Source organism: Convolutriloba macropyga, chromosome 4 (assembly GCF_964194025.1).
Source record: "Convolutriloba macropyga chromosome 4, txConMacr16.3, whole genome shotgun sequence".
In the NCBI taxonomy this organism is placed as follows: domain Eukaryota; kingdom Metazoa; phylum Xenacoelomorpha; order Acoela; family Convolutidae; genus Convolutriloba; species Convolutriloba macropyga.
In genome coordinates this window covers 31,583,162-31,595,177 of record NC_134471.1, presented here as the reverse complement: position 1 = coordinate 31,595,177, position 12,016 = coordinate 31,583,162, and the positions used below count along the sequence as shown (strand labels likewise).

General features: G+C 35.2%; 2 protein-coding genes across 2 annotated transcripts in view; both read right to left on the bottom strand.

Annotated features, from left to right (window-relative positions):
- Positions 1 to 2,782, bottom strand: part of LOC142337621 (uncharacterized) — a 28,180-nt gene extending 25,398 nt beyond the window's left edge. Inside the window, exons 1-2 of the mRNA XM_075386988.1 lie at positions 2,276 to 2,782; positions 1,901 to 2,019 (exon numbers count right to left, since the gene is read on the bottom strand). Of these exons, the coding sequence (XP_075243103.1) occupies positions 1,901 to 2,019; positions 2,276 to 2,724 (568 nt within the window). The 5' untranslated portion in view covers positions 2,725 to 2,782. The remainder of the gene's footprint in view (positions 1 to 1,900; positions 2,020 to 2,275) is intronic.
- A 184-nt stretch (positions 2,783 to 2,966) lies between these two features.
- On the bottom strand, positions 2,967 to 9,398 carry LOC142337616 (malate dehydrogenase, mitochondrial-like). Its single transcript, XM_075386970.1, has 4 exons — positions 9,214 to 9,398; positions 8,667 to 9,005; positions 8,095 to 8,262; positions 2,967 to 3,484 (listed from the first exon to the last, which is right to left on the bottom strand). The coding sequence occupies exons 1-4, from the start codon at positions 9,337 to 9,339 to the stop codon at positions 3,116 to 3,118; spliced, it is 1,002 nt and encodes a 333-aa protein (XP_075243085.1). The 5' UTR covers positions 9,340 to 9,398; the 3' UTR covers positions 2,967 to 3,115.
- Positions 9,399 to 12,016: the final 2,618 nt, after the last annotated feature.

Here is a 12,016-nt window from a genome sequence, read left to right as displayed (position 1 = left end):
AGCAAATATAAATTTGAGAAGAAAAACATTTTGAGAGTGCGGCAAGTCAAGTGTGACAAACTTATTCACGCCAATGAACAGAACTTGCTCCAATTACTGAGAAAACTACGCCAAGAACAACTCTGCAAATTTCATGAAAGAATGAATATGAACTGACTTGAAGTGCGCGTGACGTCTGAAAATTGTGACAAAAATGTCGGCAAGAAAAGTTAGAAGTCCGGCAGAGACTCGAAAAGGCTGAATTTCCAGAAAAACCGAAATGTCCCTGCATTCAAAACTTTTCTTTATCGTCTGGAAAAAATCATCCGTTACCACATCATTATTAAAAATAGGTGATCGAAATTTTACCCCTGAGAAAATGAAATAAATTTGCATTAAAATCATTGAAGCAAGCAAAAATAGAAAATGTTTACCAAATTATTCAGAAACAATTCAAAAAGGAAGATGGACAAGAATTCAACAACATAAAAATGGGAAATTCTAGAAATTGCTGCACAAAAACCGGTATCAAAAATTCAGAACTCAATTAACGTTGAGGCACAAAAGACATTGAAAGGGCATTAAATAAATAATAATCTTAGAACTGAATTTTAAAAATTTAAACAATATTTTGGGTTCCACGATAAAATAGCCGGCAGATTGCCGGAAAATAGCCACCGTTGACGCGCTTGATGCACATCGGGATTGAAACAAAGAAAAAAGAAAAAGATGCATTGACCGAATTTTTTCTGTTTTTTTTTTCAGTGTAAAAAGTTTTCTAATTTGGCGTGCAGTCTCAGGTGGATTCTAAAGCTATACTTATTCAGCTTCTAAACTTAAAGGTAATACTAATTTTTGGCATTTTGATCTCTTTTTGGATTAATCTTTGATAAAATGAATTTTATTTCATTGAAAATTTTGAGAATTTAAATTCATCCGGAAACAGAAAAGGAACAGATAAACACTCATAAGCATGAACTCGTTAATTACCAAAACCTAGTTCGCAACGGATTTCTCAGAATATAAAAATCAATCATTTCGCAATATTAAGTTCAACACGTTCTCAGAACTGCATTGCATTACATTAGTTGGAATCAATAATAAACAAAAAATGTACGGAAAAAAAGGTTAAAATTTATTATGAACTCATTAAGGTAGAGCCAATAAAATTTCAAATCAACTCACCATTGACAATTAGAAGAAAAGAAAAGGTACCAAATGATAGAATGTGAAGGTAACGGACACATTGTAAAAAAGGACACATTGTAAAAAGGAAACGTTATCTTCACATTTTGAGAACTAAAAACAAATATTAATTTTAAAAGATAGAAAGATAGATTTTTTTTAACCTCGCAACTTCATAAAACTTACATTGCCATCTTCGGGTAAAAATAAAACAAAATCCGTTCAAATATCTTCAAAACAGAAATTATTGTGAACGCCAAAAATGGAAAAATTGGGCACGTGAGCCGATTTTGCACTTAAACGCATTATTAGGTTCTCAAAAACACTATTATCTTTTCCATAGAGTTACATAATAATGCAGCACAGATAAAAACCCAACAACAAAAAAATGATCCAAATGGACAAAAGTAGGCTAAACATTGTGCACTATGCATTAAAAAAATTGAAGTCAGAGTCAGTCACTCAACGCAGCGCATGAACAAAACCTTCTCTCGCTCAGCAAAAATTAATCTATACAGCCATTTTACTCACGTTTGCATTAAGGTCACCCTGAACACACCTGTACTTCCAGTAAAAAAACTCAGGAAAACCAACACTCCTAGTCCATTCGTGAGAAAGAAAACAAAGGCCAAAAATAGCTCTGATCGGCTATCGCTATCTCAGCTTTTCAGTTATCGTATCGCAAGATGAAAAGTCAAGTGTTTTGAAGCAATTGGACATTTAAGCAATGGCCAACCTTTGAGACTGTGATTATGTACCATGTCAATTGAGATGTGAGCAAATCCATCTTTCCTTAGACTCATCGTGACACCGGCATAACAGTCTACACTCTCGTATTGTATGGTGCCATCAGGCCTGAAATATTATAATCTCTGACATGACAATGCAGTCACTTCATACTGTGACATCTATTACTAAAGCCATGCGAGGAAATCTAATTAAAAGCAGCTGCAAGCATTGAGTGAAACGCTGTCCATTTCCCTTTGGATCACAAGACTTGTTCCTAGTGCCTGAGACTTCAGATTTCTAGTGATTAAGACTTATGTTCCTGGTTATCAAAACCTTTTCCTTCCGGAACTAAACTGTTTATCGAAGAATAATTCTTACTTACCGCACTCGTCGTTCGAGACTCTTTAAAGCACATCTTTGCCTTGCCTTGTGGATATTCAGTATAGGCGTCGGAGCCCCTCTTTCGACTTGCTTCGGTCGTAACACACACCGAGTAGCACGCTCAAAATCTTCGACCCACGAGTACATGTACTCTATGGTGTCACACGGGAACTTCACTTCAGCCTCGTAATTTCCTTCGCCTTCATTTTGGAAACGGGTGACTTGTAAATGAAATTCTCCAGTGGCTTCGATTAAATAATCTTGGAGGCTTTCTCTGCAAGGAAAGGCATCCGAATTATCTTCAATATCGTGGTCTATTTTATTGCGTTCTTCATCATGGTTTTTCAATTGCTTCGGTTCGTTTCTGACTGGGGTTGATTTCAAAGCGTTATGTCCCTTTCCAAGAAGCTCCACGAGTACACTTTTAATCAGATCTGGATTAGCTGTCATTGCTCACAAAACTGGATGTAGGAAAACATTCAGAACTCTGAAATACGAAAAACGTTAATCTCAATGTCCGGAATCCGTTTGCTAAGGGCTTTCAATATATTTGATGTCACAGTGCACTCCGGAACTAAATTATGAGCGATGTATGTACTCATATCTGAAACCAATTTTCTCATTTTCCAAGAACTTTCGAACCTTTACCAAACACACTTGACAAGTTTAAGTTTTTTTTTCCGAAAGAAGGCTTTAAACATAGTTAGTTTCAATTTCAGATTTATCATCAGATATCACCTGCCAGCTTTTGATTAAAATATGTGCAATCATTACTTCGAGTAAAATCAGTTATAGCCATTCTCATGAATAAATTTTATTTCAGTGACTTCAAACAAGCCTTCTACTTGTGCGCAAACTCCTCTCCCTTCTTAATGCTGGCCTGCAATTCAGGAACCGCAGCCGCGATCAATTCCTCCTCAAATTTAGTGATTCCAGAAGGCAATCCAAGGTTCTTTTCCATACCATCTTTATTAAACTGGATTGGCGTCGAGAAATATTTAGCATCCGTGATAGTTGACTCAACATAAGAGCATTCAACAACTCCTGCTTCACCAGCCAGAGCTCTCAAAACTGAGAAAGCCCACTTGGCACCCGCAAATGCCATTGAAAGGGTTGCAGATCCTGCACCATCCTTGGCTTTCACAACCTCATCGCCTCCAAACTGAATTCTGTGAGTCAATGCGTCAAGGGTCTCTTGGTCGAATTCAGCCTAATAAGTCAAATCGCAAAAAGTAAGCACACATTTGCTATTCACCGAGGCTTATTTATAAACATATAGACAGAAACGGAATATCTTCTATTTTCATGTAACCGAAGTTCCGATTGATTCAGGGTAAAAAAAGTTACAAATTGACAGCCTTTTGTTTTGACGAAATCTCAAAGTTTTCTAATGTCGTCCATAGCTTTATAAGATTCATTAAACATGGCGAGCTAGCATCTGTAGCATAAGATTTTTTTGTTCTGATCCCAACTTAGTGGCGGGAGGAGGAACTGTATGCGGTATTGTTTTTTTGGTTCAATCAATTTTCGTCGATAGATATGTGCATCGTTACAGAGTTGTGAGTGGTTTCATTAGAACGCTTTTCAAGCGTAGAATATCAAATTAAAACTTCTTGAATTTCGCTTTTTTCCTAGGAGTAATCAAGGATTAAAATTTTTTGAACCTTAGCCTCATTTCCGCTTTGTTCACGTTTTCCGCGTTTTGTTCATATTGCTCAAATTTCGCTAAAATTATGATACAAATGTTGAATATAGTGTTAATGAATTTACCTTTAAATATAAAGCCAATTGGCTGAATTGTTTGGACCGACTCGTTTAGCTACAAATTTGGCTCAACTTTTGAAAATTCATTATCATTTTTTTAATGAAAAAGCAACAAATATGCTTCTTTAGCCCACTTTGTCCAGATTTACAGATAGTACAGCCATATAAACTACTGACACAATTTAAGCATACTACGATGAGGTCTTCTTTACCTCCAATTCGTATGCAAATGTTCTGGAACAATTTTCCAGGCTTTCGAAGTTTAAATCAAAAATTATCCAAAATGCATCATTATCCAAAAAGATTTTGTTTAGCAGACGCTCAGCGATAGCAACGCCATTTTTTGTCCCATGGTGAATTTTCACAACGGGGAAAAGATTTGGATTATAATAGGTCGGTGTCCCTTTTTCAAATCTTTTTGTAATTTTTTAAACCCAACATTCAGACAAAACTGCTTTTAATAGAACTTCCAATTAATAAGAGATCTTATAACGTTCGATGAACAAATGTGTTGAGGGTAACATCACCGTTTTTATGGCTCCTTCAAATTGTTTTCGCAAAGAATTTATGAATTCCTAACCCTTGCCAACATATTGTCTGAATATTCAAAGGTCCAATTCGCTATCTAAAGATGTATTAGTGAGACTAATGAAAGTTTTCAGTTAATAACCAATGTCTCATATGACATTAAAATTATTTCTAATAACTATCCAGGAACTTTTGATCTTCGCCACCTTTTTAACCTTATTTCTGTCTGATTGTAGCTTACTCTAATCATTGAATAGTTACATTTTCTTTTTAAAGAAACAAAAATAAAATTTACTTTTAACTAATGGCTGATGATATTGAATATATTTGATTAAAAAATATATCAAAGAATTTTAGAACATTCCGACATTTTTAAACCGATTTCTGTCAAATTGTAGCCTTTTCTTATTAATGACAGGTCCACTTTCTTTCGAAAACAGCAAAGTTAGACGGAAAGCGGTTTATATCTTTTAATAAATGGTTTTCCTACAGATACTGGGTGTTTTCACACAAAATTTTATTTTTGCCTGTATTTGTGGTTTCTTTCTGGTGTTTTGTCACAAAATCACAACAGGCCCGTTGCTGTTGAAAGGAGGCCCACTTAATGAAACATAACAATTTTAGTAAATGCTTAAAAACAGTGTTTTCATAATTTAATTGTGAGTCTTGCCTATACTTATTTTTTAGTTCTAAGCGTTAGTGTCACCAAAGACAAGTGATGTTCGCTTCTCAAACAGGTAATTGTGAATAAATCTAGTATTCTTATGTTGAAAGCTGATGGTTATAATAACTTTTGAAGTCAAATGATTTCAAAAAATTTCGAACTGTCAAAATGTAGATGAGCGGGTTCGGAACATCATGTGCAAAGGCACATTACCGAGTCTCTTTATTTTTACTAATATCAGTTAGCATCATGCTCTAAGGAACGTTAAAAACTTAATGAACTAAGTTTTAATATATAAAGTTTCAGTGTCCAGGTTTTTCGGTTCCCATTCGTATGATTTTGCCTTTTGAACTTGAACGTATTTGCGTATATTTGCTGAAAACATAAGTTCGAATTTAATTGATACAAAAGAGACGAAATCATGCATGACTAAAATTTATAGAATTTTCCACATATAGAAACTAAAGAGCATAGTTAGAACTTTCTGTCCATAATTTAATTGAACTCACAAATTTAGATAAAAATGCACATCACAATCTCTTAACATAGCTGGCAAATTGTGAGCAAATAGCCACAAAACAGACAGTAGAAGTCAAAGGCAAAATAACTATATTTCTGAATTGCAATTCCATCCTCATTTAATTGACTTCGAAGTAATAGACATTAGAACAACCGAGTTCGTATAACATATATCGTCCTTAAACCAGAAATATTCTAAAAGCAAAAGTAATGTTTAGTGACATGAGTGAGCCAAGTATGATAAAACTTTCAATATAAAAGGCAGCACAACAGATTCAGCACAAGATCTCAAATAAACAACAAGAGCAATTCAGATCACGATAAAAGAAGACAGGCGTGAAAAAGTAACTTGAGAAGTGAAAGAATATTCTAGAAAAGCGCAAAAGGTCAAGCAAAAAACTTATATCAGAAAGACACGTTTTTAATAATTGCCCCAAGCTTTTCTGAGAGAAACTAAAGAGCAACTATCCAGAACGCCAACTTCAGCAATTATATACTTAAGATTTAACACTGCTGTCTGTTATCGCACTCACATTACTATTTATCTATTATTATCTATTATTTTCTCCATAATAATGATGAAATTAAACATAGATAGCAGATTGCCGGAAAATAGCCGCAATAGACGCTTGCAGCCTTCCATGAATTGAAACAACTAAAGAAATAAGATAGACAGATCGCCCACCAGTCCTTTAATAGACCACAATTTTTGGGTTAAATTGGGACTGTCAATTTTATGACACATACGGTCTATAAGAAAAGGGCCTAACACAGCTTTTTCAACATTGATATTCGAAATCAAAAACTCAAGACAAATACTCAAGAAATAGGGCATATAAGTTTGGCATTACTTAGATGCATACTATTGATCTTTCACTAGTAATTGTTCATAAAAATTAAAGTTTCATAAGGGAGTTCAGAAGTAATTTTTTTGAGTGAGGTAAGTCACGCAATCGACCTTAAAGCAGAAATGACGTCACGTACACAAATTTTATTTGCAAAGCAGTAGAAGTCACTGAAGTCAGTGCAAAAGTCAATTCCAAGTCGGGTCGTAAGAATAATCGATGGAGACGACGAATTAAAGATAGAAGGACAAGTCCTCACGTAAAATTTTGACAAGAACTGTCATTGACTACACAAAAAATTAGAGCTAGAAAAGACTATGAGTGAAATGAGGAAAACCATTTCTAAAAAAATCAGATCGAAAAAAACATAAACCGACAAATGTCGGAAGAATTGCTCTTGAGCGACAGGCGAGGCAACTTAATTCAGGGGCTGTAGCCTAGATGAATTTTTTTATGGGTGCAAAAACCTTTCCCCTGCCGGGATTCAAACCACTGACCTCCCAATTCACAACCACCCGCAATAACCACTGCGCTACGAATTACGTACCTCTGCTATGCTGCAACCGATTTCATATTAGCAACAAGTTTTACTTGTAAGCAATAGACATCACTCAAAAATGAAGAACGAAAGCGCTAAAGAGTCACTTGAGAAGTCAAAGAATGTTCTAGAAGAAAAACGCAAAATTATCGAGCGAAAAATTTGCATAAAAACGAAACACGTTTACAATAAATGCTATGAACTTCGTTCAAGACCAATTGAAAATCAGAAAATCTATGTAAAATGCAGTATGTGAACAAAAAACCAATAGCAATCAATTGATATTTGGTTCAAACAAAAAAACTAGGTCTAGAATGAACAATGAATGAATTGGAAAAACAATTTACAAAAAAAAACATATTAAAAAAATCTAAAAAAACAGGAAAAATCAAAGTGAAATTGCCGCATGTGAACAAAAAACCACTAGCGAGAAAGCGAATCTTTGTTCAAATACAGTTTTCTCACTCTAGTTTAAAATTAGAGCGAAAAAATTTCACGCCGCAAAACCACTCGCTTTTTCGCTCCACTTCCTGTTTCGGCGTGACCAAAATCACTACTCCAATATGACTTGAAAAATCATGAAAATGTGTGAACTGATTTAAGAAAAAGACAGCGCCCCAATACAATTCAAATTCTTTGAATTGTAAAAAACTACGATCTCCCCAATAATAGCCGCTATCACTTCGCGGCTATTAATAAAATAACCTTTTATTTCCAGAAACGATTGTCATGTAAAAATTTAACGCCTCTTATTTTGAATTGAAATTTAATCTGTCATTGATCATTAACCAAATTTCAATTGGAAATTCGATGTTATGGAAATGTTAATATCTATCATTTTCTCAATTTTAATGAAAAAATTAGAAAAAAACCTCTTATTTTCAGAAACGATGGTCACGCTACAATGTTTTTATTTTTCTTAATCGTTTTTTTTATACAAAATTTCTGTTAATAGCACTGACCTTGGGATTGGACTGGGAAATTAGAGGTACGATGGTCTTGCCAGCGTGTCCTCCAACCACAGGAACGAGCGTGGAATCAGCATCGAATCCCTTCAGCTCAGCTACAAAGCAGTTGGCCCTCACTACATCCAACGTAGTCACACCAAAGATTTTGTTGGGATTGTACACCTGTAATTTTTTAGAATCGCATCCAGCAGGTGTAAAACAAGAGGATGTAATTTTTTGAATCCGTTTCAAATCAAAGATTCCGAAAAAATCTTTTCTCAGCTGCGACACTAAATAATTGAAAAGGCCCCATAAGCTGTTCAAACAATTCAGTATTAGAATTAAGTTATCATACATGATAAACTAAATTTTTTAGTGCAACGAGTTGCACCCACAGACTTCCTAAGAAAGGAAAATTTTAATGTTCGATGTCGCCGTTTAGTTTGATTTGCTGCATGAAAGACTACATTATGTTCAAAAGATTACTTGTTTTATTTACTTCACCAGACAAGACTATTAAACCAACAACTGCAACCCTCAATACTACAGATGCGCAATCAAAATGTTGCAATCCACGAACTTCTTACCCCGTGCTTTTTGAATGCCTCGACGGTGATAGGAACAGTACTATTCACAGGGTTCGCAATAATGCCCAAAATGGCTTCGGGGCAACTTCTAGCGCAAGCTTCTGCCAATGTCTGGACGATAGATGCGTTGGTGTTGAACAAATCATCTCTAGTCATTCCTGGTTTTCTAGGAACACCAGCTGGAATCAGAACAACGTCCATGCCCTTCAATGCATCATCAAGTTGTTCTGACCCCTGGTAGGACTTGACCTTGGCGTTGCTATTGATATGACTCAGGTCTGCAGCTACTCCTGGAGTGTTGACGATGTCGTACAAGTTCAGTTGTGACACTGCAGGAGCCTTAAATAGATTTGGATGTAAGCTCAACACTTAAATTGTCAATCGCTTGATTTCACTTAGCACAATGAAACAAGAATCCCATAAGATCTTTTATCATTTTGAAACTTCACATCAATTACTTCATTTCTATCACAATCCAGAGAGCGTACAACCCACAACTCGTTTATTGCAGGTTAACTTAAGAATCAATTAACAGGGAAAAATATACCTGTTTCAATAGAAGTGACATAGGCTGTCCAATACCCCCGGCAGCTCCCAGCACTGCCACTTTGGATCCCCTGGCGGCAGATGTTGCCAAACCTCGGCTACAAACACGAGTGAACATAGTTGCCATTTTGCCAGACACTTCACAACACACAGGATCTGAAAACTGAATGATTGAGTACAAATTTTGAGTGAACATTTTTAATAATAGATTCGGCAGTAATTTAACGAGTAATAATTTCACCGTGACAAGAAACCCGGTCAAAACTTTCGCTAAAAATGACAGCCACATTGACAGAAAGATTGGATCAGCTAACTTGACTTTATAGTTTTTTGAGCGGAATAAATGCAAAAAAGTCAAATAATTAAATTTAAGCTTTAAAATTTTCTAATTTTGAGCATTTTTGTGAAAAATCTGGCAGTTTACATGCAATTCAAAGAAGTATTTTCGGAGTCGTATCGGTTCATAGACGCAATCTGTTCAAGTAATTAAGGTTCTTTGGTAGCGCAAAAACTCCGGTCAGGTTTCAGTTACCACAACAAGCAGTTGGATACCTTTCGATTGGTACAGGAAAAACAAATATATAGTTTACATGACTGATGAAGTCATAGCCAAAGTCGGGAATTAATCGAAAAGAGCGCAGTGGTTCAATAAGCAAGCCTGACGTTCGCAGCGACTTAAAGAGTAACGTAACATTGCTTGAAAAACTAATTGGCAAGTTTGTATTCTTGCACTATATATAGGAAAATCTGACATACAAGAATCTCTGGCATTTTAAAACTTTCACGTGTGCTTCAACTAAGCAATTAAAGAATTAATTAGTTCCAATGAACAGAAATAAACTTAAAATGAGACTTATCCAAATGCTTGTATCAGACACTTGGTACTTGATTTCAAGTAACTTCGGGAATGTGAAACCAGCCTAGATCGCAAGCGCTTGAATCACTCTAGGCTCTCCAGAAAAATACACTGACGTATACTTCAATGAGATCTAAACGTTTCTCGCTTACGCCTGATTCTAAAACCAACCAAATTTAACAAGACGAAATCACTGAATAATTTGAAAAAAAAAAACGATGAGTTCGAATCTTCTCAAACCCATCAAGGTTCGAATCTTCTCAAACCCAGTTAGTAACATTGATTGCATAAACATTGATCATCTATCAAAAATATAAAGCTCACACGACTTAAGAATGACGTCCTAGAAAAATTTTGACTCGAAAAAAGGAAAACACAGCAAGCCGATCGTCGGAAAATAGATCCAAAATCTAGAGCAAAAAATGAAAAGAATGAGCTAAAAACCATGGGAAATTATTTTTCTTCTAACTGACCTAGGACTTATGTATCAAAAAGCTGCCCTTAAATAACCTTGATTTACAGTATTCCTATAGGAATAACCCTGGTGAAGTATGCAAAAGTCAATTCGAGAGAGGAAAAATCAATTTGAAAGTGAAGCGACGTGTGACCATAAAGTTATCCACGAGATTGAATAACTATTTCGCACCAACCATTGTGAAAATGAATTCACGCAAGAAATGTTTTAAATTGCACGAATTATTGACAAAAGCTGGTTTGAAGTGAGATTGACGGCATTGGTCGTTGACACAAAACGCAAAGACGCCAGGGTAAGGCGATGAAAGCCATATCTGATACCGTTTTCGTCTCCAGAATAATTATCAAACAATGCTGCACTCCAGAAAAATTTTGCACAACAGATCGTGCGATAAAGTTAAATTTCCCACAAAAAACGAACAATTATGCAAGAAAACAATTATGCACAGCAGGTCGTTCATTTTAGTTATAATTCAAACAACAAATGACCGCCAAATGACAGGAAAAAAAAACAAAAAATGTTACCGTGAAAGCCGAGGAAAGAACGAGCTAATGACGAGCAAAAAAATTTGAAACCAACTAATTTTCTTTTCAAAAATCTTTACAAAATATACGGTCCCAACGTCAGAGCAACTTTTATGAAGACACCCGTCGTTACTGGTTCCGTTCAATAAACCAATACACATTCGGCTAGCAATTTAACAAAATTAAACAATTGAGATCAGTTTACTTACTCAATACTGCTCTATCAAACCTTCGCGGTAGTCACAAATGTCTTCAGAAAACCCAAAAAACACCCAAAGAAAAGCATAAACTAACAATTGAAGGCAAAAAACTATTGCATGAGTAGACGTTAAATTGAACCAAAAGTAGACGTTAAATTGACAAAAAAAATGAATTGAACTTCTTTAACAAAGAAAACTCAAAAAATTAAAAGTTATCAAACTAAAAAATGTCACCAAAACTTCTAGAAAGACTGACTTATCCCGTATTCTATGAACATAGCTGGCATATCGCCACAAAACAGCCGCAATAGCTTCGTAATTCAACAGTCTCAAAATAAAACAGAAATCTTTTCATTGAACGCTGAGATGTTATATTTTGATTAAGAATCTGTAATAGTTATTTCTGCCTCTATTAGCTGCTCTTAACTAACTTTCAATTAGAGTGATATACACTCAGTTGACCTTATCTCCTTGAAACAAAATAAATAAATCAATTTCAAAGTGAGGAGATCATTTCTGAGAGTGAGGTAAGTCACGTGTGACCAAAAATTTAATCACGCGAATGAATAAAAAAATCGACTAAGAGTGAAAAATGACGTCACGCACACACTTCAGTGGAAATTGCTTGAAAGAGTGAACAAAAAGCATATTTGAAGTGCTTGTGACGTCATATGGTTGTAACAAAAATCTTGACGAAATAAAAACAAGCCAAGAGAAGGCCAATAATAGCACCAACTATCGCTGTGCGG

What these genes read in the sequence shown, in the direction of transcription:
- LOC142337616 (XM_075386970.1), bottom strand. Translation starts at nt 9,339, where the DNA reads ATGGCAACTATGTTCACTCGTGTTTGTAGCCGAGGTTTGGCAACATCT. An exon ending in AGGCATTCAAAAAGCACGGG is followed by an intron (nt 8,263 to 8,666) that starts GTAAGAAGTTCG and finishes AAAAAATTACAG; the next exon opens with GTGTACAATCCCAACAAAAT. An exon ending in TTTCCCAGTCCAATCCCAAG is followed by an intron (nt 3,485 to 8,094) that starts GTCAGTGCTATT and finishes TTGACTTATTAG; the next exon opens with GCTGAATTCGACCAAGAGAC.